The following is a 25,063-nucleotide window of genomic DNA, read 5'->3' as shown; positions in this document are numbered from 1 at the left end:
ATGTGCCAGGTTATATCTGAGGTTTCTGTCTCGTTTCTTAGCAGAGGGAGAGGAGTGAGGGATGGATGTCATCCATCTCTATCTGATTCCAGCTCCCTCCTGTCTTTCTGGCTTCCAGCTTGAAGGCAGGACAGAACTGCAGGAACAGCTGGCTTAGCACACTGCTGTGGGGACTGTCCATCCTGAAGGCAGATGGAGGAATTGGGGAAGGCAAGCAGAGCAGGAAATAGGTGATTCCTCCTTAGATAATTACTTAAATGGCTACGCATATTTACATGATTAAAATATTTGTCTGGTTTTTTTGTTTGAAGATTTGTGAATTAATTTTTTTCCCCTCTGGACAAGCATCAGCAATTTTTAGCAACACAGATTTAGATGTAGAGATGTGGCCTATGTACCCACTAGGGCTTTCCTGGCACTTTCCTGCTTCAGCCCTTGCACTTCTTAAAAGTCAATCCTGAAGACTGGAGAGGCCTCTAGTTCAGTGTAGGGCAGGGATCAGCAAGGTTTATCTTGCCTGGGCCGGATCGGTCCCACAGAGATCCCTCTGTGAGCCGGATCATGAGCGTGTGTGAGTGCTCACGATTTACAGTGTCTGTGCATGCGCAGACAATATTTTTGGCACCGCGGAAGCGAGCCCCCGCTCTGTGCTGTGCTGGTTCGGGGACAGCTTGTGGGCTGGTCAAACGACCTCTGCAGGCCACTTCCGGCCTATGGGATTTAGGTTGCTGGCCCCTGAGTAGGGCTATTTGAAAATGCAGTGTTTGAAACAATTCGGAAAACATCAACTAAGCTATCATTCCAGCCTCTCCTTCCCCCTACCATCACAACTCCATTCGTTGGAAATGAGCCCAAATTAAAAACATCTGGAAGTTCGCCATTTCCCCCAAGCCTAGGGCAGTATTCAACTAAACAGTTTCACTAGCTCATTGAAATTTAGTTCCCTGTTCTGAGGGATCACTCACCTTCAGAGCAGATTTAGGGTGTGTACGGGGAGAAGAGAGGGTGAGGAAGTTCGGTTGGGCCACTGAAAGTCTTTGTGCTGGCAGAACTGTTCAGTTGTGGCAACCACTGAAAATACTTTTATATGTGACTTTGTGCTGACTGGGTGGAAGCATAACATAGGATGCAAGAGTGAAGTCTTGGCTGCTTATGGACAGTGACTGAATGAGGTGGAGGCTAGTGCAGAATCACTTCAATCTGTCTCGTTATTTGGGGTACACACAGAGCCAATGGACATCCCTACATCCATGAGCCCTTCTTATATGAGATGATGCATCAATTTCGGACTCTGATACTAACATCCATATTAAAATATATTGAAATGTTCCTTATAGGCAAAAATGGCAGAAATTAAATAATAAAGGCAGTCTTACCAAGAGGTTCTGTGAAAAGATAGTATAAAGAATAGAAAGACAGGTGCTTTTGTCCAGCAGTTTGATTTTTTCCCCATGTTCTATTTCAGGATGTTTTATAATGAAAACATATATATATACACACACACACACACACACACACACACACACACACAGATACTATGTGTTCATCATGTTTCTTCAGTCACTATTTTATGTGACTAAGACTGAACTAACTATAGTTCATGGCCATGTATAACTGGTATATTCGTTTTAAAATTTAGAAGTGTTCATGATTTAGAAGATGGTGGCTAACTAATTCACCACCATCACTTTAATGGTAAAAATCTAAAATTTCTGTCACTTTCAGATATGATATTCTGATTGGAGGTAAGGGGTCTTAACTTAAGAGTACAATCCTATACATTTCTACACAGAAGTAAGTCTCACAGAGTTCGCTGGGGTTTATCCCCACAAGATCGCAGCCTTAGTACCATACAGCAGATGTGGAATGACCTTTCAAATGCACCACTTCATTTAGGGCTGCTTCAAGTGATAGTAGTACCTTAATCATCTGCAACCCCATAGGCAGCCATGGAGTGTAAGTTCTAAAGCACAAGACAGAAATTTGATTGGCAGGCAAGCTGCATTTTTTCTGGCCCAGCCTTAGCTCATCTATCATCACTTATCAAAAACGTTATTAGTATATTTTTCATTCATGTTCCTGTGAAACGTTGAGAGGACAAAAGAACAAATCTAGAATCTTATAGGAAACTCTTTATCCAAAATGGTCACAGTTTCTGTGCCAGATGCAGATGATTAAAAGTAGTTCTTGGCCATTGCTGATACATGATCACCTGGCATCAGATGAGAGGGGCTTTTAACTTTGTCCACAGCCGTGTTAAATCCATGTGAACTGTTAGTTTCTAGCACAGTTCAAAAGCATTGTTTCAACTTTATCTGCACTAGAAAGGAAGAACCAACATTTTTCACAGTGTCATGGGGCAAAACTATAGTGTATGTTGGCTCTGCAGTACGATTTAAGTTGTTTTAATGAGCAAATAACTATATGAGCTTGCTGTAGGGGAGAAAAATACCCAGAGTTTACTAAAATAAGCACAACTCAGTAGATGCCTTCAAGTATATTTAGCAAAAGTATGTCCCAATGTCTGCAGCAATATAAATATATCGAAAGGAAATGCTTTCTCTGTAAACGTACACAATATGTGTAAGTGTGAAGAAATAACAGGCTCCTGAATTTATATGCAAGTTACCCTTGAAATCTAGACTATGCATACACCATATGGTAGATTTTCCCCTTTAATGCTAAATAGTCTTCTTCTTTTTTTGCACTTTTGCACAGTTAATTTTATTGTGTACAGTACTGATAAATTCATTTTTGAAGCTGTTTATTCGCCAGTTTGTCAGGAACAGAGTTGCTGGAAATCTTTAGTTTTTGCTTTTGATACAGATGGGTGGAAATAAGTTCTTGAAAACTTAAATTTCACCAGTTATGCAGCCAAAAGTCAAATTCCACTTGATCTTAGTATTAAAGAACAAAAATAGTGAAATTGTGGTGTGTTACATATTCTTAGAATTTCTGCATGAGCTTAGAGTTCATTGTTTTCTATAACCGTTACTTTACAGACTACATGTTAGTGAATATTACTTATTTTATTTGTTGACTATTTTTCTTTAAATAATACTGTGCACACAGCAAGGGAATTCTCCAGCATCTAACTGGTTTGTTTCCATAGCTTTACAAACCATACTGAGGATCAATTAATTTCATTTGATACAAATAAAACATAGTTCCAAGAAATTCTCCCAAGTAAGTACATAATAGTAGCAAAAATAAAAACAAAGTGCAGGATCCAGACCATGGACGCTATGTCTTCACACAGAGTATTCCCAAAGGCTCGGTAGAGCCCTGTCTCCATTCTCACTCTCTCCCTCACGTACTGGGACAATGCAAATATGGAATTAATGGTCTGTGCACACCTCCCTTATCCCATCCAACCATTCCTTTTGCCCCAATACATGTTTCTCATGCTGAGTAACATTGACAGAAAACAAAGTGCCAGATGGGGATATAGGAGGCAGACATGCGCCTTTGATTCCCCTTACTATCCCATTTGTGCATTTGTGTTCACACCTGTATTTCTGTAGACGAGGGGAGAAATACGGTTCTGAGCCTATGGCAGTCTTCTCTATGTGAACACTACATGTGCAGTGGACAGATTGTTCCCTGTGTGTCTACATCTTGTAGAAGAATATGCTATTAGGCTTTTATACAAGTTCATTGACACTGTCTTTACATTCTCCCACCCTTCTAATTCTTGCCACTTTACAGTATAGTAAGCCTAGAATCTTGCTGGTTATATATATAGATTTTCAAAATGACTTACAGCATAATCCTAAACCATGCCGTGCACAGGAGTGAAATCTTACTCAGTGGGGCTTACTCCCAGTTAAGTGTGGTTACAACTGGAGCCCTAAAAAGTTTATTCTAAACTAAATAGCACCTTGATCTTAAAGTTACTTACAGTATTTAGAACCAAATCCTATTGCTTCTAGTTAAGAGTGCTTGATGTGGTTTGGCAGACCACCAGTAGGTATCCCATCTGAAAATGGACCATAAATTCTATACCTTGTCATTTTGGGGGAAACATCTTCACATCTGGGTTGTTTCTGAAAATTATTTTGTTCTTCAGCTGTCTTCTTTTTAGTCTTGAACAATTTTTAAATGCCAATTTTAATATAGTAATCTGGGGAAATTGACTATTTCAGGTTGACTTATTTTTTAGAGAGACAAAAATTGATCTTACATCTTAAGTTCATTAATACTTTGGAAATTTATTGTTCTTCTGAAAACATGTCTTTTCAGGGTCAACTTATTTTTGTTTTTTGTTTTAGTTAAAAGAAGCATTAGATTCTAAAGTGCCTAAATTATTTTAACTTTATAAAAAATCCTTATTACCTATTTATTAAATGATTTGATACTACACTGGAACATAACAGCTTGTTAAAACTTTCTTTTTTAAACAAACCCTGCAAAACCATGCTGGTGGATTAATATGTGTAAAGCCATCTGCAGAATTTAATTGCAATAGCACCAAGAGGTCCGGTACTATTTAGTTGCTTTATTAGCTATTTTATGCTTTTAATGCCTTCACTGAAATTAGAAACACTATTCTGGCAGCTACATAAAATTGGGGCTAATGATTAACAGGAAAAGGGAGTGATCCAATAAGCGCTACTTCTGTGCAACCTGCGTTTCCATTTATTCGCGGCAGGACTTGAGCAGCAGCACTCCCAAGGCACATCCTGTTGAGCACTGTAGAGAAAGTGCTCCCGTCTTTAGCAGAACAAATCCTGTCTTTGTTTTCCCGGAAGTAATTCCCAATGAGTTCGGTGGGTCTTGTGCCCCGAACTGCTGCCTTAGGCTACAATCCATACCTGGCAATGCGCACCAGGAATTCAGTGGGGCTCATGTCGAAGAACTCCCTCGTGGCTTCTGCTCTTTAAGCTGTGTGAGCTTGTACAATTTAGTTTGCATCGACCAACCTTCATTAGGAGTCTTCCAACAAGCCAGACGAAAATCAGAAGGTGTTGCCTCCTGAATCTATACCCGACTCTTTCTTCCCTGTGACTCTTGCGTGTGTTTTGTTTAAAAGATGTCTAAAGGTCAATCTCGCCGTTTCTTTCCGGAGACGCGCCGCGCGTGTTCCCCAGGCGTCACTCGCCCCGGGGCCCTTTGGCTGCGCGCTGCGGGCTCTGTGCGCCCTGGCGCCTCTCCGCCGCTCGGCCGGCCGCTTCTTCGGCTGGGCTGCTGGGGACGCCCAAGCGGGGATCCTCCGTCCAAGCCCCGGCGCGGCGGCTCGCCTCGGCCTGCCGCCCTTTGTTCTTCCGTCCGCCGAGGGACAACAAAGCGGACGGGCCTCCCTGGACCAGTCGCGGCCGCCGGGGCCGGGCGGGCGCAGGTGGGAGCATCTGCAGCTCCGCGGCGCGATTTGGCACGGTCCCGGTGGACATGGAAAGAGGCTCCTGGCTCCGCAGGGACAGCGCTCAAGCTTGTGCCGATAAGTGGGTGGGGGTGGCGGGGTCTCACTTCTTTCCCCTGCTGTTTTGGACTTGGGAGTGTGGCGCTTCCCCCCTCCCCAAAGGGGTGGAATTGCTTGGATCGGCAGCGCCTGGCGCGCTCTCCATCCCGCCCATGCCCGGTGCGCCGCGTTATTGTTTTGGGGAGCCGTTTGGGAAGCGGAGCCAATGCCGCGCTGCTATCTCGGGGCCATATGGAGAAGCTGCACTATTTTGATTACGCCTGGTGTAAACATTTTAATGTCGGATCCTTAAAATCCAGAGCCTCTCCCAAAGGGGATTAGAACATAATCCTCTCGCTCTATAGCTGGAGTGGATTAATTTCGTATTCTCTCAGTGGCGGGTTTGCTCCCTGAAGGCTCGAACAAAAAGACTCCGCGCTCCTTAAATGTGCCGTGGTATTGGGACTTGTAATTGGAGATTTCCAAAGGACAAGTGTAAAAATGACACACTATTAAGAAGGAGCGTTTCATTCGGTGCCTTTTCAGCGGGCGGGCGGGAGGGGGGCGCTTCAGAGGCTCCGAGTGAAATATGTGAAATGTTACACTCAGGTTATGATGTGGGGGAGGGGCGCCAAGTGCTTTTGGATCCCTGTCCTTCTGCTAAGCTCACCCAGAAGGCCCAATCCATCCCGCTGTAATGCCAAGGGGCAACTGGGAAGGGGGCATCTGCCACCTCCTTGCTTGCGCTGTCCCTCCGCGTGTCCGGCGGAGATCGTCCTCCCCTGCGCGCAGGTAGAGGCTGCTTGACCTTTGAGCAGTCGCCCCTGCCTTTGCCTGGCAGCTTGTACGGTGGACGCGTTCCCGGATCCTATGATCTCCTCCTGCAGGCCCTGGGCGAGAAGCCCCTTTTCGAAGCGGCTGGAGGAGCAGCCACCGTTCCAACGCCAATCCTACAAGCTGGACCCTGGCAACACGCCCTCTGCCTTATTACAGTCTGCCTAAGTTGGGAGAGAGTGCGCTACGCCACGGGTGGGGCATATTTGCGAAGCAGTAGCGGAAACTCCTAGCCAAGCCTAAGCCTGACCTCTCCTCTTCCTGTGTGCTAAAGCCAGCAGGATACCTCAAGTGGTGGCAGCGAGGCGGAATTCGACCAAGGAGTGCTTTTTAAAATACACTCCAATGAAGCAGTCGAATTACGTAAAGTTTATTCAAGACAGTTATAAAAGCAAATTAAGAGGGAGGTCATCAGTTGGTGTGATAAAGACAACAAAACAGTTTCTGGCTAATCAGTCTAGTGCAGTCTAGTTTAGCCATGTCATTTGCATCGTCTCTCCTTGCTCATCCTGAGAAAAGTGAAGTCTTCTTGGATATCTATTGACTATGCCGTTAACCCTTTCGTTTCAGTAGAGGGGGCTGAGTTCTCCTATAGGAATAGCCACTGAGACCAGTGCACCTCTGCACATAAAGGCAAAGGTTGCAATTTTCACAGTTTTAACTCCAGAGATGAGACTCACATAATCAGGTGCAGTATTGTTTGAGGGAATAGGCTATCAGCACTGGGAATACCCTAGAAAGGTGAAAATTAAGAAGGATGCAGATTGTGGATTTAAGAAATCTTGGAAGGACATAATCTGATAAATCTCTTGATATGCCTTATAGTTATTCCAGCCAAATAGATACAGGGTTCTTCAAAGTGTGCAGGTCTGTAGAAAACATTGGTTATAAATCTAGTATAGTCAACCTGGTACCCTTCAGATGTTGCTGCACTTCAACTCCCATCAGCCCCAGCCACAAGTCCAGTGGCCAGGAATCATGGGAGCTGTAGTCTAACCATATCTTGAACTTACCTCTAAGCGATAAGCAAATGTTCATTTGCTCTTACTGCTGAGTATATTGTTCATCGTTGTACTTTTTTCAAGCACTGAATTTAAAGCCTGATTTTTTAAAAAATGTTTAATTGTATTGTTTTGTGGGCTCACTATTAGATGCCACTATCTGGACAAATCCAGAGGTGTCTAGAGCACCATCTGCTCCAGTTTACTTGGATGAGTTTAAATTGTTGCAGCCTGATGTTGACAAACTGCTTGGAAGAGGGTCTGACTGATCACTTGTCCTTTCAACTTTTGCCCATTGTGATGTACGAGAGTGAACCTGAGGGGTTTTAACAGCATAGGTCCAGGGAGTTGTGAATGCCATGTTGCAGGATGGGGTACCATTGGCTTTTAAAGATACAGTGTTGTGTCCTCTCCTTCAGAGGACCTTCCTGGACATAGAACTGTTGAATAACTATTGCCCAATTGCTAACAATCCCTTTTAGGCACGATGCTCAAGATTTTTGTGTCAGTTCAACTTACAGGTGTGCTTGGAAGAAGTGGATTACAGTCTGGGTTCAGGCCCAGTTATGGCACCAAAGCTGCCATGGTCGTCCTAGTGCTACCTTGTAGGCATTTGATACTGCACACCATAGCTTGGAGCAGTTTCATGGGTTGGAAATGGAGCCCCCTCTGCACCAGACTGCTGTTGTTTCACTCCTACCTTCATGCTTCCAGAGACTTATCAATGTTGAACTATAACTTGACATCATAGAAGTTTGGTGACCCGCAGGGATCACTCTTGGCTCTCATGTTATTCAACATATGCGAAGCTGTTGGAGGATGTCATCAGGGGAGTTGGAGTGAGGTATCAGCTGATGACCTTGAACTCTATGTCGCTTTACCACCTGAATCAGAAAATGCAGTTCAGGTGCTTGATGCGGCCCAATAAATTTAAATTTGATTCCAGACAAAATGGAGATGTTGTGTGTTACAGGCTCTCACCTGTGGGAAGTGAGTAAACAACCTGTTCAGTTTAGAGTGGCACTGCCGTAGAAATAACAGGTTTGAAGCTTAAAAATGCTCCTAGACCAAACGCTGCCACTGGAAGCTGGCTTTAGTAACTAGGAATACTTATTTTTGGACAGAGATGGTCTGGCTCTAGTGCTGCATGCTCTGGTAACCTCAGGGCTGGACTACAGTACTGCATTATACATGAAGCCTGCATTATACATGAACCCTTGAAGACTGTTCCAAAGCTACAGCAGTTGCAAAATGCAGCGGCCAGGGGGCTGGTAAGAATTCCTAGCTAGACACAAATTACAGGAGTTCAGAGCATGGTTTCCCTAGTCGTTTTGTGTATTGTGGAATGAATCCCATCTGTAAACTGGGATAGTATGACTGAGAAGTTGGTGTTCCATGTCATTTTTCCAGAATATCATTTACAGCCCTGAAGAGGTATTAGAACTTGTTTTCTGAGCAGGTTTTGTGGCTTAATGCATGAAACCCATCTAGCTATGTGTGACTGGTGGATATGGATAATTAGGCGAGCTCAGAAGTTAACATTCCAGAGCATTTACTCTGTTTATGACCCAGAGCAGGTAGTTCTGTGGAATATTTTTGTGGTTTATATTATATATGTGACTTGTGAATGTGATAGATCTGTTGTTGTTTAGTCGTTTAGTCGTGTCCGACTCTTCGTGACCCCATGGACCAGAGCACGCCAGGCACTCCTGTCTTCCACTGCCTCCCACAGTTTGGTCAGGCTCATGTTTGTAGCTTTGAGAACACTGTCCAACCATCTCATCCTCTGTCATCCCCTTCTCCTTGTGCCCTCCATCTTTCCCAACATCAGGGTCTTTTCCAGGGAGTCTTCTCTTCTCATGAGGTGGCCAAAGTATTGGAGCCTCAACTTCACTATCTGGCCTTCCAGTGAGCACTCAGGGCTGATTTCCTTAAGAATGGATAGGTTTGATCTTCTTGCAGTCCATGGGACTCTCAAGAGTCTCCTCCAGCACCATAATTCAAAAGCATCAATTCTTCGGCGATCAGCCTTCTTGATGGTCCAGCTCTCACTTCCATACATCACTAGTGATAGATCTAGTTAGCTCTGAAGTTGTTGTGCCCTGGCCATTTCTCTCCTACAGATGGGTTCTGGTTGTGAAGGGGTTAATACATAATATTTGAAGGGTTTCCATTCTAAAATATTATGTCTAATGCAACTTCCCGGTTTGGGCATTCCACCATGTTCCATAGGAAAGGGACCATAAACCAACAGTAAGGAAAGTATCGCTTGGTAGAGCATGAGACTCTTAATGTCAGGGTTGTGGGTTTGAGTCCCATGTTGGGCAAAGTATTCCTGCATCCCAGGGGATTAGCCTAGATGACTCTGTGGTCCCTTCCATCTTTACAATTACATGATTCTATGTGGATTTCCCTTACTGGACTCTTCCCTACCACCCCACCCAGCAAGAGAGGGCCAAGCAAGCAAGTGGAGTGGTGGTTGCTCTTGCCACCTCTCCCTGGGTGGCCCTCCAGGGCCCAGTCCCCACTCTCCAGCAGACCAGGGCGGGGGGTAAATGAGAGAGGTACAGATGTTCTTGCAAAGGGCAGCCACCATCTTTCATTACACTTTCTTCAGGTGCCGCCACTGGGCCAAATGTCTTTCCCCTGCATGAGCCAGATAAGAGATGGTCAGTGATCAAAGCAAGGAAGTAGCTCCTTGCAGCCACCGCTCAGTCACCCACTTTTTGTTGGGGAGCAGGAAGCAGCTGCCTTCTGGTTCGGGGAGGATAGCAGAAGCAATGGGCTGGCGAAGCCCAAAGCAAGGGGTGGTGGCTGGGTAAAAGGACCAGTACTTAACACACCACCCCCAGACACAAGGGCCCTGAGTGCTGACTCTGCTTTCCATCTCTGATACCTCCTCGCTGGGATAATATCAAGGCTTGCTTACTTACATGGGTTTTGATAATGAACTAATCAGGAATATTCATGCTGCTAAGTAACACCCCCCCCCCCACCGCTTTCTTCCCTTTCGCGGGGAAAAAAAAGTTAATGGAAACATCTTGTGATCCTTCGAAACGCCGCTGGTTTGAGTGGTAGCTGTTTTTGCCTAGTTCAGGCTCGTATAGGATTTCACAAGGTCGTTTGTTCAGAGCGCTTGGAAGTGTGAGGGGTTCCTCGCAGGCCTTTTGCTCGGAAATCTCCGCGATGCACTTATTTCCAGCAGCCATTCTGAAAATTAAACCCGGTTCGCCACTGTCATTCTCCCTTGCGCACCCACGCCCCGCACACAAAAGATTTAGGCATTCTCTCTCTCGATGAAGAAAAAGATTTCTTGTTATAGTCTCTGGCCTCCTGACCGCGAACTACCAGCCACTTCCTTTTTATTTTGCCCATATAACAAGCGGGGAGCCGGGAGGTAATTGGGTTAACTACCTGATCTTCCTTCTGGGAGCGCGCAAGGCCCACTAAACGCCTTCTTATCATGATCGACTATCACGCAGCTCCCCAACTGCATCATCTTTAAGGGACTTTTTAAAAATTTTCTCGCCGAGGCCTGTAAAGCCCCGGCGCTCGGGTGTCGAGGAAGGGTTAAAGGCAGACGGGGGCGGGGAGAGGAGAGGGGCCGGGGTGGCGATCGCAGAGGGGCGGAGAGAAGCAGCAGCAGCAGCAGGGCCCGGGAGCTGCTGCTGCTGCTGCCTGGAGAGCTCGGCCTGCCATTACGCACAAAGGCGAGGGGCCTGGGGAATCGAAACCCAAATCCACTTGTAATCGCACGAGAGAATCGCGCGTAATTACTCGAGCGACCGAGATTAAGATTGATGAGCCTTTAAAGCGCCGTTTCGGATCGATCCGCTGCCCTAAGCAGGAGCCCCGCCGGCCAGGAGGGCGGCCCGCTTGCCCGCCTGCTTGCTCGCCGGCTCGCCGAGCGCCACTGGCGCTGTCCGGCCGGAGGGGGAGGCGGCAGGGAGGACGGAGCAAGGGCGATGCCCAAGCCCCGCGCGTATGGTCCGCATCAGCTGACCGGGGTGAAGAGGCCAGGCTGGCCTATTAGGCGTGGGGAAAACAAGAAAATGAACGAAAATAGAGTTTGTCTCCATATTATCCAGCCCCTGGTGGGCTGGCTTGAGAGCTGTCAGAGGCGGGAAGCCGAGCGTTGCCTAGGGCTGGGTGGAGAGCAGGGAAGGAGGCGATGCTTGGAAGGGAGGGAAGTTAGCGCTGAAATGAGGCCTGCCACGCTCTCCGTCAGGCCGAGAGACGGGCTGAGGCCGGGCTAAGTGGCGGGTAGGAAGGGGATCCGTAGAGGCAGGAGACTGGGCCCTGGAGGAGGGCAGAGCTTGGCAGCTCAAACGGTGGTCGGACCGAGCGCCAGCCAGCCAGCCCCTACCTCAGCTGCCTTCCCCACAGAAAAGAAGCCGGGGAAAGGCTGCTGGAGAGACACCAGAAACCAAATCCGACCGAGCACAACATTTCACACACACACGGAATCAACAGTCTCAGCACCTAAAGGAAAAAACAACAATAATACCAGCAGCCAGATAATACTATGCCTTATTATTTCCCAGTTTCTAAAATGTGGCATCAGTGTATTGCATTTCATGTTATTTGAATAGATGTCTCGGTTTATTTATCCATATTGGCTCAATATCCCATTATTCCATGCATTTATTTTTATGCGATCTGCATAGATCTCGAGGTGGATTTTCCAGTAAGTTCGTTTAGGATCCGGATGGGAAGTCTCCTTAGAGTCAATGTAATAAAGGTCCGCAAACAGCAAAGAGCCTTATGGCACCTTAAATGTTAACACATTTATTATGGCATACGCTTGTCAGACCATCAGATGCCTGGTTCCTATTACTGGTCCTCCTGCTCTGAGGAGCCCCACGGCGCTTGGCTCTAAGGTTGCCGTCGCCAGGACCCTAACTAGGCAGCCTGACTCGCCGAATACAGCCGGATCCGCCTCCCGAGGAAACCCGCAGAGGATTGCGTTGCACAGTACTAGAAATGCCCAAATAATTTCGGGGTTTTCTTGCAGGTTTGAGCTACGATTCTGTGCACATTTACTTGGGACTAAATCCCGATGAATTCTGTAGAATATACATGCGTGTAAGCAAGTTAGAATAACTGACTATTTTTGTTTTGGAGTAATTATGCTCTCAGCATTAACATTTCAATAAATTTCAGAGGGAGAGAGATTGTTTCTGGCGTCTTTGCGGAGACAAATCGTTTTCTTTATAACAACTGTTTGTTTCACAATAAAGGCTGCACTTTATTTTACACACACATACACATTTTCTTCACACAGAGAGCCCTCGTCTGGCATCTGATGTCTCGCAAATAGTTTTATGATGTAGAAAACACTGCATTGCCTAACGTCCAGAATAATAAAAAAAGAAGTAAAACATATTCGATATGTGTGGTGCATAATTTGTATTGTAATTTTATGACTAGACACAGGAAGCGTAAATCTAAATATATTTTATTGGAAGCCCCTCTGATTTTTATTCCGTGACACTACTTTTCTAAATATTCGCTGCCCGTCTTAGGCTGCTCTTCATACGCACGTGCAAACCGGTGAATTTACTGAATTGAGTGGGACCTGCACTCGACCTTTGGGATCGGGCTTCGAGATAGGAAGAGAGGGGCTATTTTCATCAGCGGGTGATCCCCCCACCCGAAACCCGCTAGTATTCTCAAATCAATCTTCCTAAACACAACCTAGTTCTTGGGTGTTGTTTAGTTTGGAAGACCTATAAAGTGGCCTGCTTTTCCGATGGTCCGTCGACCATCCTTTGAGGTTCAGGCATACACAGCGTCCCGCTTCCTGAAGCCTAGGTGTCCCGGCAGCGCTCCGTAGGCATCCTTCGCCTGAGTCCGACGGCTTCCTCGGTCCGCTCTGCCGTCGTCGGGCAAAGCAGCCGGCCTCTCTTTCGCAGCCTCCTCACGCCGCTCCGTCTTGTCTTGCAGGCCCCGTGGTCCTCAGCACGCCGGCCCAGCTCATCGCGCCGGTGGTAGTGGCCAAGGGCACCCTCTCCATCACCACCACCGAGATCTACTTCGAGGTAGACGAGGAAGACACGGCCTTCAAGAAGATCGACCCTAAAGTGAGTACAGGACCCAAGTTGGGGGGGGGTTGGGGGGAGGAGGGGGAGGTTTCCCATAACCATGAATGCTCCCAAGTGCCTGGAAGCGCCCCCCTTCGTCTGACTCCGTGGCTGTTTTATTTAAGAGCGCGGCGCGTTAATGATGTAAAATCCGCTCTTACTCCCGCGCTCGCTTTTTAACAAATCTCTCTCCCCCCCCCCGCACTTCCCCCCGAAGGCCTTTGTATGAACGTGGGCAGATTTAGCAGTTAAGCCAATTGCTCGGAAATCCCTCGAGGTAATGGCGGGCCCGCACTCCAGCCTCTTTCCTCGGGCACCCGCGGCAGACAAGGAGACGCGCTTCCCTCTCCGTCTGCCTTCGACGCAGTCCCCAGGGACTGGAGCTTCCGCTTCTGCGCGGGTGCGCGTTGCAGGGGCGCGCGGAGCAGCAATTGCACTGTAGGAACTAGCAAGGTTGGGGTGCGCAAAGACAGAATCTCTTCCGAAGACCCCTGGAGCAAGGAGATAGAGCGGAGATTTGCCTTGTTACAGAATTCAAAAGTTCACGTCCATGTCGTTTTCCTTCTCTCCGGATCTATAGTGATATTGTTATTTTAATTTCACTTTCGTAGCCTTGTGTAAATGCACACTATTGTGGCCTCAGTGTCGAGGCCATTCCGTCTGTTGCCCGCCTGCCAACCTTGACAGGAAGAATTAAAAGTGTCTTCCGGATTTTAAAACACACACGCAAGCAAAACAAAACAAAACAAAACAAAACAAAACAAAACATGGAGTTGGGTAACATGGCGAGTCTAACGGTTTTGCTGCAGCGCATCCAAGCGCGGGCAGAGCGCCCTGAAGTTTGAAACAGTATCACCTGGGCAGATCTTGAGCACATTGTTGCACCCCCTCAATGCTTGCCGGGATATTTGCCCTTTGGCTGAATCACGGTTTGCATCCGGAAGGAACTGCCTGCTGCGCTCTCTGCAAGGGCAGGACGGGGCTTCTGGCGGAGGCGGCTCCTTTGCTCCGGCGGGGCCTCCGGAGAGGCCGGCGCTCGCTTTCCCCAAACACAACTGGCGGCGGCTTTATGGCCAGGCTGGTGATGTTTAGGGCAAAGGTAGCAACATTCTTTACCTGCCGATTGTTGGCTTGACCCCCGCAAATCTCTGAACGTTGTAGTTTCCCCCTCCCTTCTCTCCAAGTGCTGTTAATTTTGTTACAAACTAGGCTCACTTGGGTAATGCGTGCCTTCAGCTTGGTTCAAAACCGGACAGCCGCGTTAGCCTGGCCCACTAAATCTTTTGGGAAGTAGATTTATTTCCTGAGGGTTGTAAAAATGTTACTCGCTTAATTGCCACACACCAGAGTGTGACCGATGTCGATGGCCTTCAGGACCCCATTTTTTAAGGGTAGGCTACACCGATTTTTATCTTCATTTTAAATTATGCTACTTTTAACAGGCCGTCAAGGGCTTCAGACCCATTTTACACCGCCCCTCCCCGCCCCCCAAAAAGAGAGAATGTAGCAGACTGAGGGCTTGCACAAACCCAGATGGAATCCAGCACTGAAACTCTTAAGCATATTTATTTTACTTTTATTTATTAGCTTGTAATTAAATAAAATCAGCAACAGAAATTTAAATCACAAAAAGTAATTATCCAGTGTATTTCAAGTGCATTTTTCCAATATATAATTCCAATATTCACAATTATATAAGCAAAATCCAAATTTCTTCTGAATATATTTAAATAACATTTCAAGTATATTTATGGAATGGTAGAAATAGAACAAGCAATATATTTGAAACAAAAAAAATGTAAACTTTTTTTTAGCTTAGACACTTCAAAAGACAAGTAACAAAAGTACCATGATAAAATCTACCTTTTTTTTTAAGCGGTATCTTCTTGAGCAGAAAATGTCCTGAAGTATCCAAAATGGCAATTTAACTTCTTTTCACCAAATCACAAAACACTAACACCCACAATTTCAAAGACAATGTGAGATCACAATATTCCATACAATTTTTTTTTAAAAAATGTACAGGGGAAGAGTTGGGACAGTTGTGGTTTGTTTTGTTTCTTTTCCTATCTAACGGTTGTGGTTATTTGGGTGGCATCTTCAGATTTCTCTCTTAGTCGCACAAAAATCCCGGCCTCGTTATAATCCATTGGTCTGGTTTCTAGGCGGAGTGGTCACAATCAGGCTAAAAACGGCAGCCAATATTGCATTTCCCCTGGTGATAATCATACACGGTTTCGTTTCGTTTCGTTTTCCGGGCAGGCTTTTAAAACCGGGATACCGGCAAGAGTCATAATACTTGCAGTTGGCTTGGTGTGCGCAGGCGGGCAGCCTCTTCCCCGAACGCAGGGCGACGTTTGCCCTGTAAAACCCAGCAGAATCCTCCGAAGAGAAAGGCAGTTTTTTCTTTTCTTTTCGCGGGGGAGAGAAGAATAGCGTCAGGCCGCCGCTGGCTGGCCCTCTAAAGTTTCTCCAAACTTTTGGGGTTGGTGAGGATCTCCCTGGCCAGCCGCCACGTTTGTTTGGCCGCGTTTTCGAGGGCCGAGTGCGGCTTGCCCTGGAAGAGGTCTAAGTTGGGCAAGAAGTAGTGCGGGCAGCGCCTGCACTGCAGGCACGAGATGAGCTGCAGCAAGATGCCGTTGAGCCGGTCGCCCAGGCACGACTCGTCCCAGTCCGACTCGCGGGGATGCTTCTCGCACTCGTACGACACCAGAGTCTTCATGTGGTAGTTGTTGAGCGGCTGGCCGGGCAGCTCGAGGTGGCGATCGCGCAGCGTCTTGAGGATGGAGAGGCATTTCTTGCGGCAGCCGCCCATCTGCAGCCGGTTCTCGGCCTCGGCGAACTGCAGCACCCAGGCGTCGCTCTCGGCCGAGCTCTGCTTGCCGGCCAGCGAGTGGCACTCCTTGGAGAGCAGGTTGAAGCCCTCGGCCTTCACCTCGGCCACGCGGTTGGGCCCCGGCCAGGGGATGTGCGGCAGCGGCCAGTGCGCCGCGCTGCGCGGCCAGATGCCCGTGCACTTGAAGGCGGGCGTGATCTGCACCACGTAGCGGTCGCGGATGCGCAGCTTGACCTCGCTGGTGTCCGCCACCATCTTCACCACGTCGCGGTAGCTGCACTTGTCCACGGCCTGCGCCACCAGCGTCTGGAAGCGCGAGCGGATCTTGCGCGCCGACAGGTAGCCCGAGGCCGTGATGAACTCCACCCAGAGCGACATGCTCCGCTTGCGCCCGTCGCTCAGCTTGAGCACGGCGCAGCCGGGCAGCGAGCCGTCGTCGACGAAGTTGAAGACGCCCATCTGGTTGAGGTAGAGCACCACCTCGAACTCGGTGGGCGAGATGACCTCCAGGCCCTCGTAGCGGTTGTCCATCTCGTTGAGGGAGCTGATGAAGCGCGGCTCCTGCACCTCCACCTCCTTCAGCACGTCCGACACCACCTTGCACACCTCGCGGATGGTCTTGGCGATGGCCGCCTTGCGCGCCTGGCACTTCTCGTTGTAGTATTTGTTGAGGTGGTACACCAGCTTGGCCTGCGCCGCGATCATGTTGGGACAGAGATCCGGGTTGTAGACCGGAGTCTCGCAGTAGGCGCTGGGATCCAATGCGGCTGCTAAGGCGGGAGCCAACTTCAGACGGGAATCCGGACGCCCGGCGCGGGGAAGCGGAGCCCCAGGCCGCCCAAAGGCGCTGCTCTCGCCGCCGCCGCTGCTCTTTCTGCTGCTCGGCTCCTCCTCAGCTCCGAGGCTCGCTCGCAGGCTGTCTTTCTCTCTCCTTGCAGGCTGGAGGTGGACACTTCTGCCCGGGACAGATCTCCGAGTCTTTCCCAAAACGCACAGGCACACAAACCCCTGGGTTTTTTGTTGGAAAGGATCCTTCAGGAAGCAGAGGAAAGCATGGAAGAGCTGCAGTTAAAAAAAGGGAAGCAAAGTTTGCGCCCAGTTGCAGCCAGGCTCCCACCAGTCAAAATAATAACACATCGGAGCAGGCATTTATTTTTCTCCTGGAGTCACCACGGGGTGTGAGTGTGTGTGTGTCTGCGCGCAATGTTGGTAGTCAGATGGGGGGGGGGGCGGATTTCTGGGTGTTTCTCTCTCTCTCTCCCCCTCTGTGTGTGTGTGTCTCCCTGTCTCTGAGTGTGTGTATATGTCAGGAGAAGCTGGCTGTTGGTTTGTATAAGAGCCCAGATGCACTCGCGTGGAAATTATAAAGGCAGGGCCAGGCAGGCGGGCGGCCAATCGCCACTGGGCTCGTCACGGCAGCCTCTTCCAGCTCCAGCCTGGTTAATTAATCCCTCTCGGGGAGACAGAGAAACGCACAAACTCAAGGTAGGCGGCTGGTGGCAGAAAGGGACCAGCCAGGCCAGCGACCCATTGGGCAGGCGAGGAGGCGGAAGGCGGCTACGGCTGTTGGGGAAAGGACTGCTTGCCACTCTTCTCGCCAGGCGTCCTCCGGAGCCTGCTCGTGGCGCAAAGGGGACCGCAGGTGCCAGGAACCCGGCACCCTTCTCCCGGCGAACTGGAGAGGCGCTTCGCTCCGGGGAAAAGGAAGCGGAGACATCACATGCGAAAACTTGGCTTCAACTGGCGCTGCCTGATAGACGTTGGAAACAGCTGGGAAGTTCTCCGCTTGTCAACCGGGCTAGCCTAGTGTTAGAAAGTCACCGGTTGTACGATAGAGGGGAAATATGTACCAGGAGCAGCAGCCTCCTCCTCTTTCTTCTTCCTCCCCAATTAAATAGCACAAAAGGCGAGCTGACGGGTCTCAATCGATTGGATGCAAATGGAGGCGCGTTTTTTACCTGGCTCTTTAGATTGGTAGCAGCTGAAGGAAGCGACCAGTCGCTGGCGGGCTTGACAGTTTTCCGGATTGAGTTTCCGAAGACGCGCAGCCCTGGCGAGCAATGAGTTAGTTGCCTCGTTGCCGCCTTTGTGTACCGCACGTGTCGCAAAGGTGCCCAGCCGCCTGCGCTGTCATTAGCAGCAACATTGTGGCAAAGTAAATGGCAACTCTTAATGGTCTGAAGTGGGCAGGTTTCTGCACCCCACCTCACCCCCGTGTGGACTGTATTTGCAGTCTGGGTGGATTGTAATAGGAACGCGGGACTGAGGAGGAGCGGGAGAAATCGCGGTCAAGCTGGCAGGCAGCTTTTCTGTCCCATTTGGACAGTCCAGGTTTAGGGTAGCTCTAGTTTTGAGCCACTATCCCCTCCAGCACCTCCAAGTAGGGCTGTTGGTTGCGCATAGCCGGCCAAACCTTCTGGTTTGCCGCCTGCTCTCTTGTTCCAAGAAGCAACACAGTTCGGAACTGGGAGGGGAGCCCTGGAGCAGCTCCACCTTCCCCTCTCCCTTGAACGGCTTCCAAAAGCATCTATGAGCATCTTAATGTTAAAATTAATTGGGTGCTGTCTAGGGAAAGTTAAGCGCGCTTTAGTTAATTCGAAATCAATGGGATTTAAGCCTGCATCCTAAAGATGTTGCTCAGAAATATCCATTAAAATCAATTAATAAGCGTAAAACTAGACTGATGGGTGTTTAAAAAAATATTTGCTGCTCAAGCCTATATACGTCTACTCCTAATTAAGCCCCACTGAGTTCAATGGGACATACTCTCAAGTAAATGAATATAGAATTTTAGAGCCTTAGGCTGGTGCCTAAACCCCATGGATTTCAGTAGAAATCAGGCGCGCTTGATTTGCCCTGAATTTAAGCCCCTTTGTTTATCAGTTGCTCCCTTAAATCTAATGCATGTCTACTTAGAAGTAAGGCCAACTGAGTTCAGTTGGGTTTACTGCCAAGGAACGGAATAGGATTGCAACCTTACCCTCCTGCACTCTTGCAGAATTCGTTCCTCGGGTGTCAATATTATTATTATTATTATTATTATTATTATTATTATTATTATTATTATTATTATTATTATTATTATTATTTCGTTGCATTGATTAGACCTACTTCCTTATCGCCCGACCCTAAAGGCATTTCCTTCCAAGCAAGTCCATCGACAAGTCGCGTGTTGGGCATTGCAGCAACCTGGTCCCTTTAGGATCCTATTGTGGCTGCTTGGCCCTTCAGATCACCTTTGCGTCTAGCGATCTGTTTGGGTTGCCTTCACTGTGCACTTCTCCGGGCGTGTTAGGTCGTTGAATTAGATAGAGGCGAAAGGAGGAGAAACTGGAGCCGCCGCCCAGGGCGCGGGGAGGCAGCGGTAGCGCATCCTCCTGTGGACAAGGATGAGGATCTGGCGGGGCGCGCATTTTCTGCGCGGCCGTTTTCTGTCTGGGCAGGGATTGCAAACGGCGTCGAGACGCTTCCAGACAGCAGCTCACCAGCGTGGCCTTGCCTGAGCTTAGCTTCAGAAATGTGCGTGGGGCAGGGAAGGACCGTGGGCGAGCGGATAGGTTGGGGTGGATCAGCCCAACAACAGGTGGAGGGGCGCCAGGAGAGACGCTGCGCAAGCAAATCTCTTTCCCGCAGAGAAGAGACCCGTCTGCATCCCGTCCTGCTTTTTCCCTTCGCCCTCTCGCCTCTAAGAGGCTAAGGCTTGAGCTTGCGAAGGGGGAAGGCACTAGCGTGGCGCTCTCACATTTTATCTCCTTCATCCCGAGGGTGTTTGGGGTCGGTGGGAGAAGGGACCAGAGTCCTGCGCAAGGAGAGTCTGGCAAGCATCTCGACTTTGCTCCTCTGAACCGGGAGCCCGGCCCCGGAGCACAGTCCCTGCACTTCTTTTTAACAGTACTGTATTAGTAGCGAACAGGCTGTGTTGTCCAAATACAGAAATTTAGCTGGAACTGTGCAGTGATCTACTGAACCGCTTAGTACAGGGGAAAACACATAGTAATAAATTGAAATTCGGTTCTCAGTGGAGGTGCAACAAAACTCCTCTGTGATAACTGAAAATCTTCACAACAAAGCACTCTCCTGAAGTGGTTCCTCTATGCTCTTCTAGCTGCTGAGATGACACACACAGTGAAGTCTTTAGACTTATATTTAGCTTGTTTCCATAATGATAAGGTGAAGGTTAGAATCAACTCCCTTTCAAATTCCTTACATTGGTTAGGATTGAGCTATAAATGGGTTGAATTATCTGTTACACCACAAAGTTGTTAATGTTTCTTGCAGAATATTGTCATTAAATATAAAATAATTACAGCAATTTATAAGCCTGCGTTAGCAAAATGTTGCTACACCTCATATTGTGATCTGTGCATGTCTGCTTTGTATGTAAAATACAGTGGAACTTACTACTTGGTAACTATGTATGGAATTGGAGACTAAAACTGCAAGCTTGTGTACTTGGGAGAGTAGGTTCTGTTGTAGGCAATGATTGAACTCCAGTTTCACTAGAATAAATATTCCTTTATAAATTTATAGATCAAGCTGCTTTTCACATAGTGTTAAAAGTTTTGATTCTTTAAAATTAATTCAGTAACTGATGCAGTTGGTCCAGATATTTTGATTTATTTGGACTGTACTGTAAACTTAATCTAATAAATATAGAAGGATAACATTTAGGGGTTCTATTATTATTATTATATTAAAAATATTGAATTTGTTGTTGCATACAAAAAACACGTAGGCACTGAGAAAAGTTGTGTAACATAACAATGGTGTTATAGAATTTAGCATACTAGATTAAAATTAATTCCAATTTTCAAACATTTTGTAAGGCATTTTTTTTAAAGCTGTTTGGAAGTTTTTCACATCCACTTGTAGTAAGGGTGTTTAAAACTAGCCTAGATACAAAATTCAATGTGAACTTTAATTTTATTTTAAAAATTTAGTCCTTCCAGGATTTATGCCAATTTTAATTGCACTGAATCCAAATGCAACTAAACTGAATGAATCCCTGTGCTTCTCTTTGTGATGAATTGGACTGGATGTTAACAAAGACTTTTACACTTCATAGTCATACAGAAGTCTCACTTTAGATGAACAAATATAAATTAAGATGCTTGTTTGAAGGTGGTTAGCACACTTTACATATGCTCCTATATTTAAAATAGTCAGTTTTCTGTTTCACTACATCCACCTATCAACTGAATCAAGTTTGGTCTTAGCGATAAGGACTTCTGTCAGCACAGCAAGATGAAAATAACCAAGTGGAAATTAGGATTGATAATTGTGCAAGGAATTAAAGGTGTAGGAAAGTCTGAGGAGTGCCTTTCTTCAAATTCTGCTGTTGTTGTTCCTGTTGCACAGTCTTGCTCACTTTTACAGACTCTGCTGGGAACTCCCGCTCCCATACCTTCACATAAAATATTTTGTGCAATATTGTTGCAGTATTATTCAAAAAGTCTATCTCAGTTGGAAAAGAAGTGTGCCTAGACTGATTTTGTGTTCAGCAAACATAATTTATTAATTAGCAACTTCATTTTTAATTTTACGAATATTGGCTTTCCAGCTAGAGAAAACATGTTGGTTGCTTTGAATGCACAAGCTCTTCTATTTATGCCACATTGAATTCTCTTTGTGTAGTTGTGATTCTTCACACCACTGTTCATAAGTTTAAAGTCTTGTTTTTTAATATCTGTGTATTGCACTAGGGAAACAGAATATGAAGTGGGTTTTATTGAATTATTTATCCCTGTTGTTGGAGTGGGTTTGAAGGCTCATTTAATGTATCTGATATTCTAACAGTTCTCCACCCCCACCCATTTCATTACACATCATCCTGCAAGCCAAAATAAATTTCTTTTTTCCACTAGAGAAATGAAGCATACATCTTTGTAGCAGATTCACTTTTATTGTCATTGGGAAAAAAATAAAGGTGTATTTTCTTCCAGTTTAATTTATGGTGACTTTGAGTTTTTGTATTTCTTTTGTTATGACTCTTTCAAACTAAGAGTGGGGAAACATACTATTAAAAGGGTAATCAGAGTAATGACCATAATGCTTTTTTCATGTTTATAATTATTAAATACTTTATCTGCAGATAGAATGCATTATTATATTACAAAGGACTTGTGCATAAGTTTATTTACAGTTGCTTAGAGAGAAATTTCACAGGGTACGACTCATGCAAAAATTAAGACTGTGGCCATACCATTAGTACTTGACACAGTTACAGTCCCAGAGCTTTTTTACACATATATTCTCTGTTCCAGATTTTGCTGAACTACAGCTCCCATCATTCCATTGGCCATGTTGGCTGAGGCTGATGGGAGTGTTCCACGGCTGGTCTAGAAAGAATTATGTTCTCTGCTCTTTTCCCTCCCCCCATTACTTCCTTTCTCCAAAACATTGCAAATGTATTACAAATATTTCAGCAGTGTCATTCGGCTTTTGGGAAAAAAGCTGAACATGGTTATTTCCACAGTGACTCTGTTTGCGGTTAAGTTGATACAGTTTTCTAATTCTCTGCCTGCCTCCTTTGCATTCTGACTGAGAAGTGCCCCCACAAATTGGACCCCAAACCCAGTATTGTAATGAAGTTTAGGGATGGTTGTTGTCTGTTTTCCTGTTTCCCATGTCCCAGATAATCCATCACAGCATGTAGGAATTTTATAATCTGTGTTTTGATAGCTGCCATGGGCTGCTCAAGCCTCTTCTCCTGTCTCTTTGAAATGCAGTTTTTTCATTCCCCCTCCTCTACCAAAGCACTATCCTAACTGCTTTTCCCATATATATAATTTAGTGCGATGATTCTTGGGAAGCAAGAATTAAAACAGTACAAGCAAAAATCGCATATGAGTACTGTGTATCACACAGAGTCTTATGTCACTTACAGAGCTCAGGCATAGTGGGTAATATCCAAATAATGTTTCTCACAGATTAGTTATGGCGCTGTGCCAAAAATAAGCCAAAGTATCTCCGTAAATTTCCAAAATGGTATTTATACTACATTCTGTTCTTCTGGACACTTGAGAACAACCACTAAGATCTCTCTTTTATGTTTTAAATAAACCATTCAGTGTTGTTAGAAGAATGTTTAAGACAAACACACTTTCTTCTTTGCAACAACAGGTTGTATAGTGCTGGCAAGTAAATAGCAGGCAGAATAATATGGGGAAATGCACTGCCGTGTTTGGTTTATTTATTTATCAACTGCATCAAAAGCAGACATTCTCAGCATGCCAGATTTCAGTTAAAGCAATCCAACAGTGACGTTTTAAGAATCCTACTTTGGGAATGCTCTTTTTTTCCTGAACCCAGAATGGTCTATGGAATCAGAGGGGATTAGCTCCCTTTAATCTACTGCATCTGCAGTGGGTCATCCAACAGAACTTTCATTACTGTTTCATGTTGTATGTGATTAAGTGACTAAAATATTCAATACTGACCTTGAAAATGAAGCAGCATGTGTTGGATAAACAGCTTTGAAAGCTTAAAGTAATCTTTCCTATAAACAAGATTTCTAAAATGTATTGTTTAACAGAGTGAACAGGATGACCAGAAAGGCATCGTTTGTAAGAGGGAACTGAATTTCTAGAAGCAGACATAAGTAAAAATGTACAAAAGATTAAAACACATTCATATACTATCAGATGTTATTCGGATGGTTAGCACGATGCACACAAGCTGCCTTAATTATTGTGAAGTACTCGTGTTTAAATGGATTTTTACCTCACCTTAAGGACATTTACTCAGAAGCGTCCTACTGATTTTAGTTTAATTCGCCTCCCAAGTAAGGGCTGTTTTGAGATCTATTTTTCACATCTAAGGCCACTATTATGCATGATACTAGGTAGAAACCAGTGTGAGAAAAAGACATAGCTTTTCTTTTAGTCACATGGAATCTGCCACAAGTATTCGGAGGCAGAAGTTGTAAATGAATCATTGTAGGTATGAAGCTGAGCATGAGTTTTAATAGGCCACTGTTAGGCATGCATTACACTGGGCTGAAACCAGTGTTTCTGGAAGTAGTGCCTAGAGTCACACAGCATCTGTGTTTCTGGAGTTAAAAGTCTGCAGTTAGAACCGGATTTTGCAACACAGTATTTTCAAACTTTTATGCTGTGATTTTGAACTTTAAAAAATACATTGATTTAAGCTGTGAAATTCCTAGGTACTGAGAATCTGCAAGGCAACAAATTGCTGTCCACCTGATTTTTAGAAGTGTCATGAATTTAGTGGATAGTTCAAGGCAAATTCAAAAGCACTCCACCACCACTCACCTCCATACTATACTCCTACTCCTTATAGCCATTAACAAGAAGCCACTTATCCTGAGAAACCAAAGAAATATCTGGATTCAATTAAGCCAAGGTCCAGAGGCTGGTAGAAAATCCTTGTTACTGCTGCAACTGATGAAGATGCATCAACCATATATGCTCAGCCATTGTTAGGCTGTGGCACTAGTTTTTTTTCAAATTGGGCATTGTTGCATCTTTTCTCAGTAGTTGCAACAGCACAGGCCATTGTATGACTTATGGGCATTATGGTATTTGATATGTTTGTAGATGGAGAGATTTTGGTTGAACTGGCATTAGAAATGTCATGGTAACATAGCTGTGTATGGACCATACTGCATAGTGGAACCATAGAGTTGGCAGGAATGAATAGTAACACACTCTTATGCCAAAAAAAGGCCAATAACAATAGTAACACAGCAGCTTTATTTTAGTGACTTCTATATACCATGATCTAATAATTCTTTAGTTGAAATTTGGAAACTATTTTGCAAATCAATTTTTCAGATTTGAAGCCTAATGGTAGACTAACAAATGTATTTTAAAAATCATTTGTGTCATTTGTCCATTTGAAGTAGCTTAGAATAATATTAAAGCAACACAATATAGAAACCAACAATGGC

The 25,063-nt window shown here is 45.9% G+C and overlaps 2 protein-coding genes across 4 annotated transcripts in view; one reads left to right on the top strand and one right to left on the bottom strand.

The window, feature by feature from the left end:
* NBEA (neurobeachin) overlaps positions 1–25,063 on the top strand; it is a 341,694-nt gene that overhangs the window by 189,321 nt on the left and 127,310 nt on the right. For all 3 annotated transcript variants that reach the window (XM_081909292.1, XM_081909293.1, XM_081909291.1), the window contains one exon: positions 13,180–13,316. In XM_081909292.1, the coding sequence (XP_081765418.1) occupies positions 13,180–13,316 (137 nt within the window). The remainder of the gene's footprint in view (positions 1–13,179; positions 13,317–25,063) is intronic.
* On the bottom strand, positions 15,567–19,153 carry MAB21L1 (mab-21 like 1). Its single transcript, XM_081908672.1, has one exon. It carries the CDS (start codon positions 16,855–16,857, stop codon positions 15,778–15,780), a length of 1,080 nt encoding a protein of 359 aa, XP_081764798.1. The 5' UTR covers positions 16,858–19,153; the 3' UTR covers positions 15,567–15,777.

The sequence above is a fragment of the Podarcis melisellensis genome, assembly GCF_964234715.1.
Source record: "Podarcis melisellensis genome assembly, chromosome: 4".
Taxonomy (NCBI): Eukaryota; Metazoa; Chordata; class Lepidosauria; order Squamata; family Lacertidae; genus Podarcis; species Podarcis melisellensis.
The sequence above is the reverse complement of the archived record's forward strand: the minus strand, read 5'-3'. Positions and strand labels throughout refer to the sequence as shown.

What these genes read in the sequence shown, in the direction of transcription:
- MAB21L1 (XM_081908672.1), bottom strand. Translation starts at nt 16,857, where the DNA reads ATGATCGCGGCGCAGGCCAAGCTGGTGTACCACCTCAACAAATACTAC.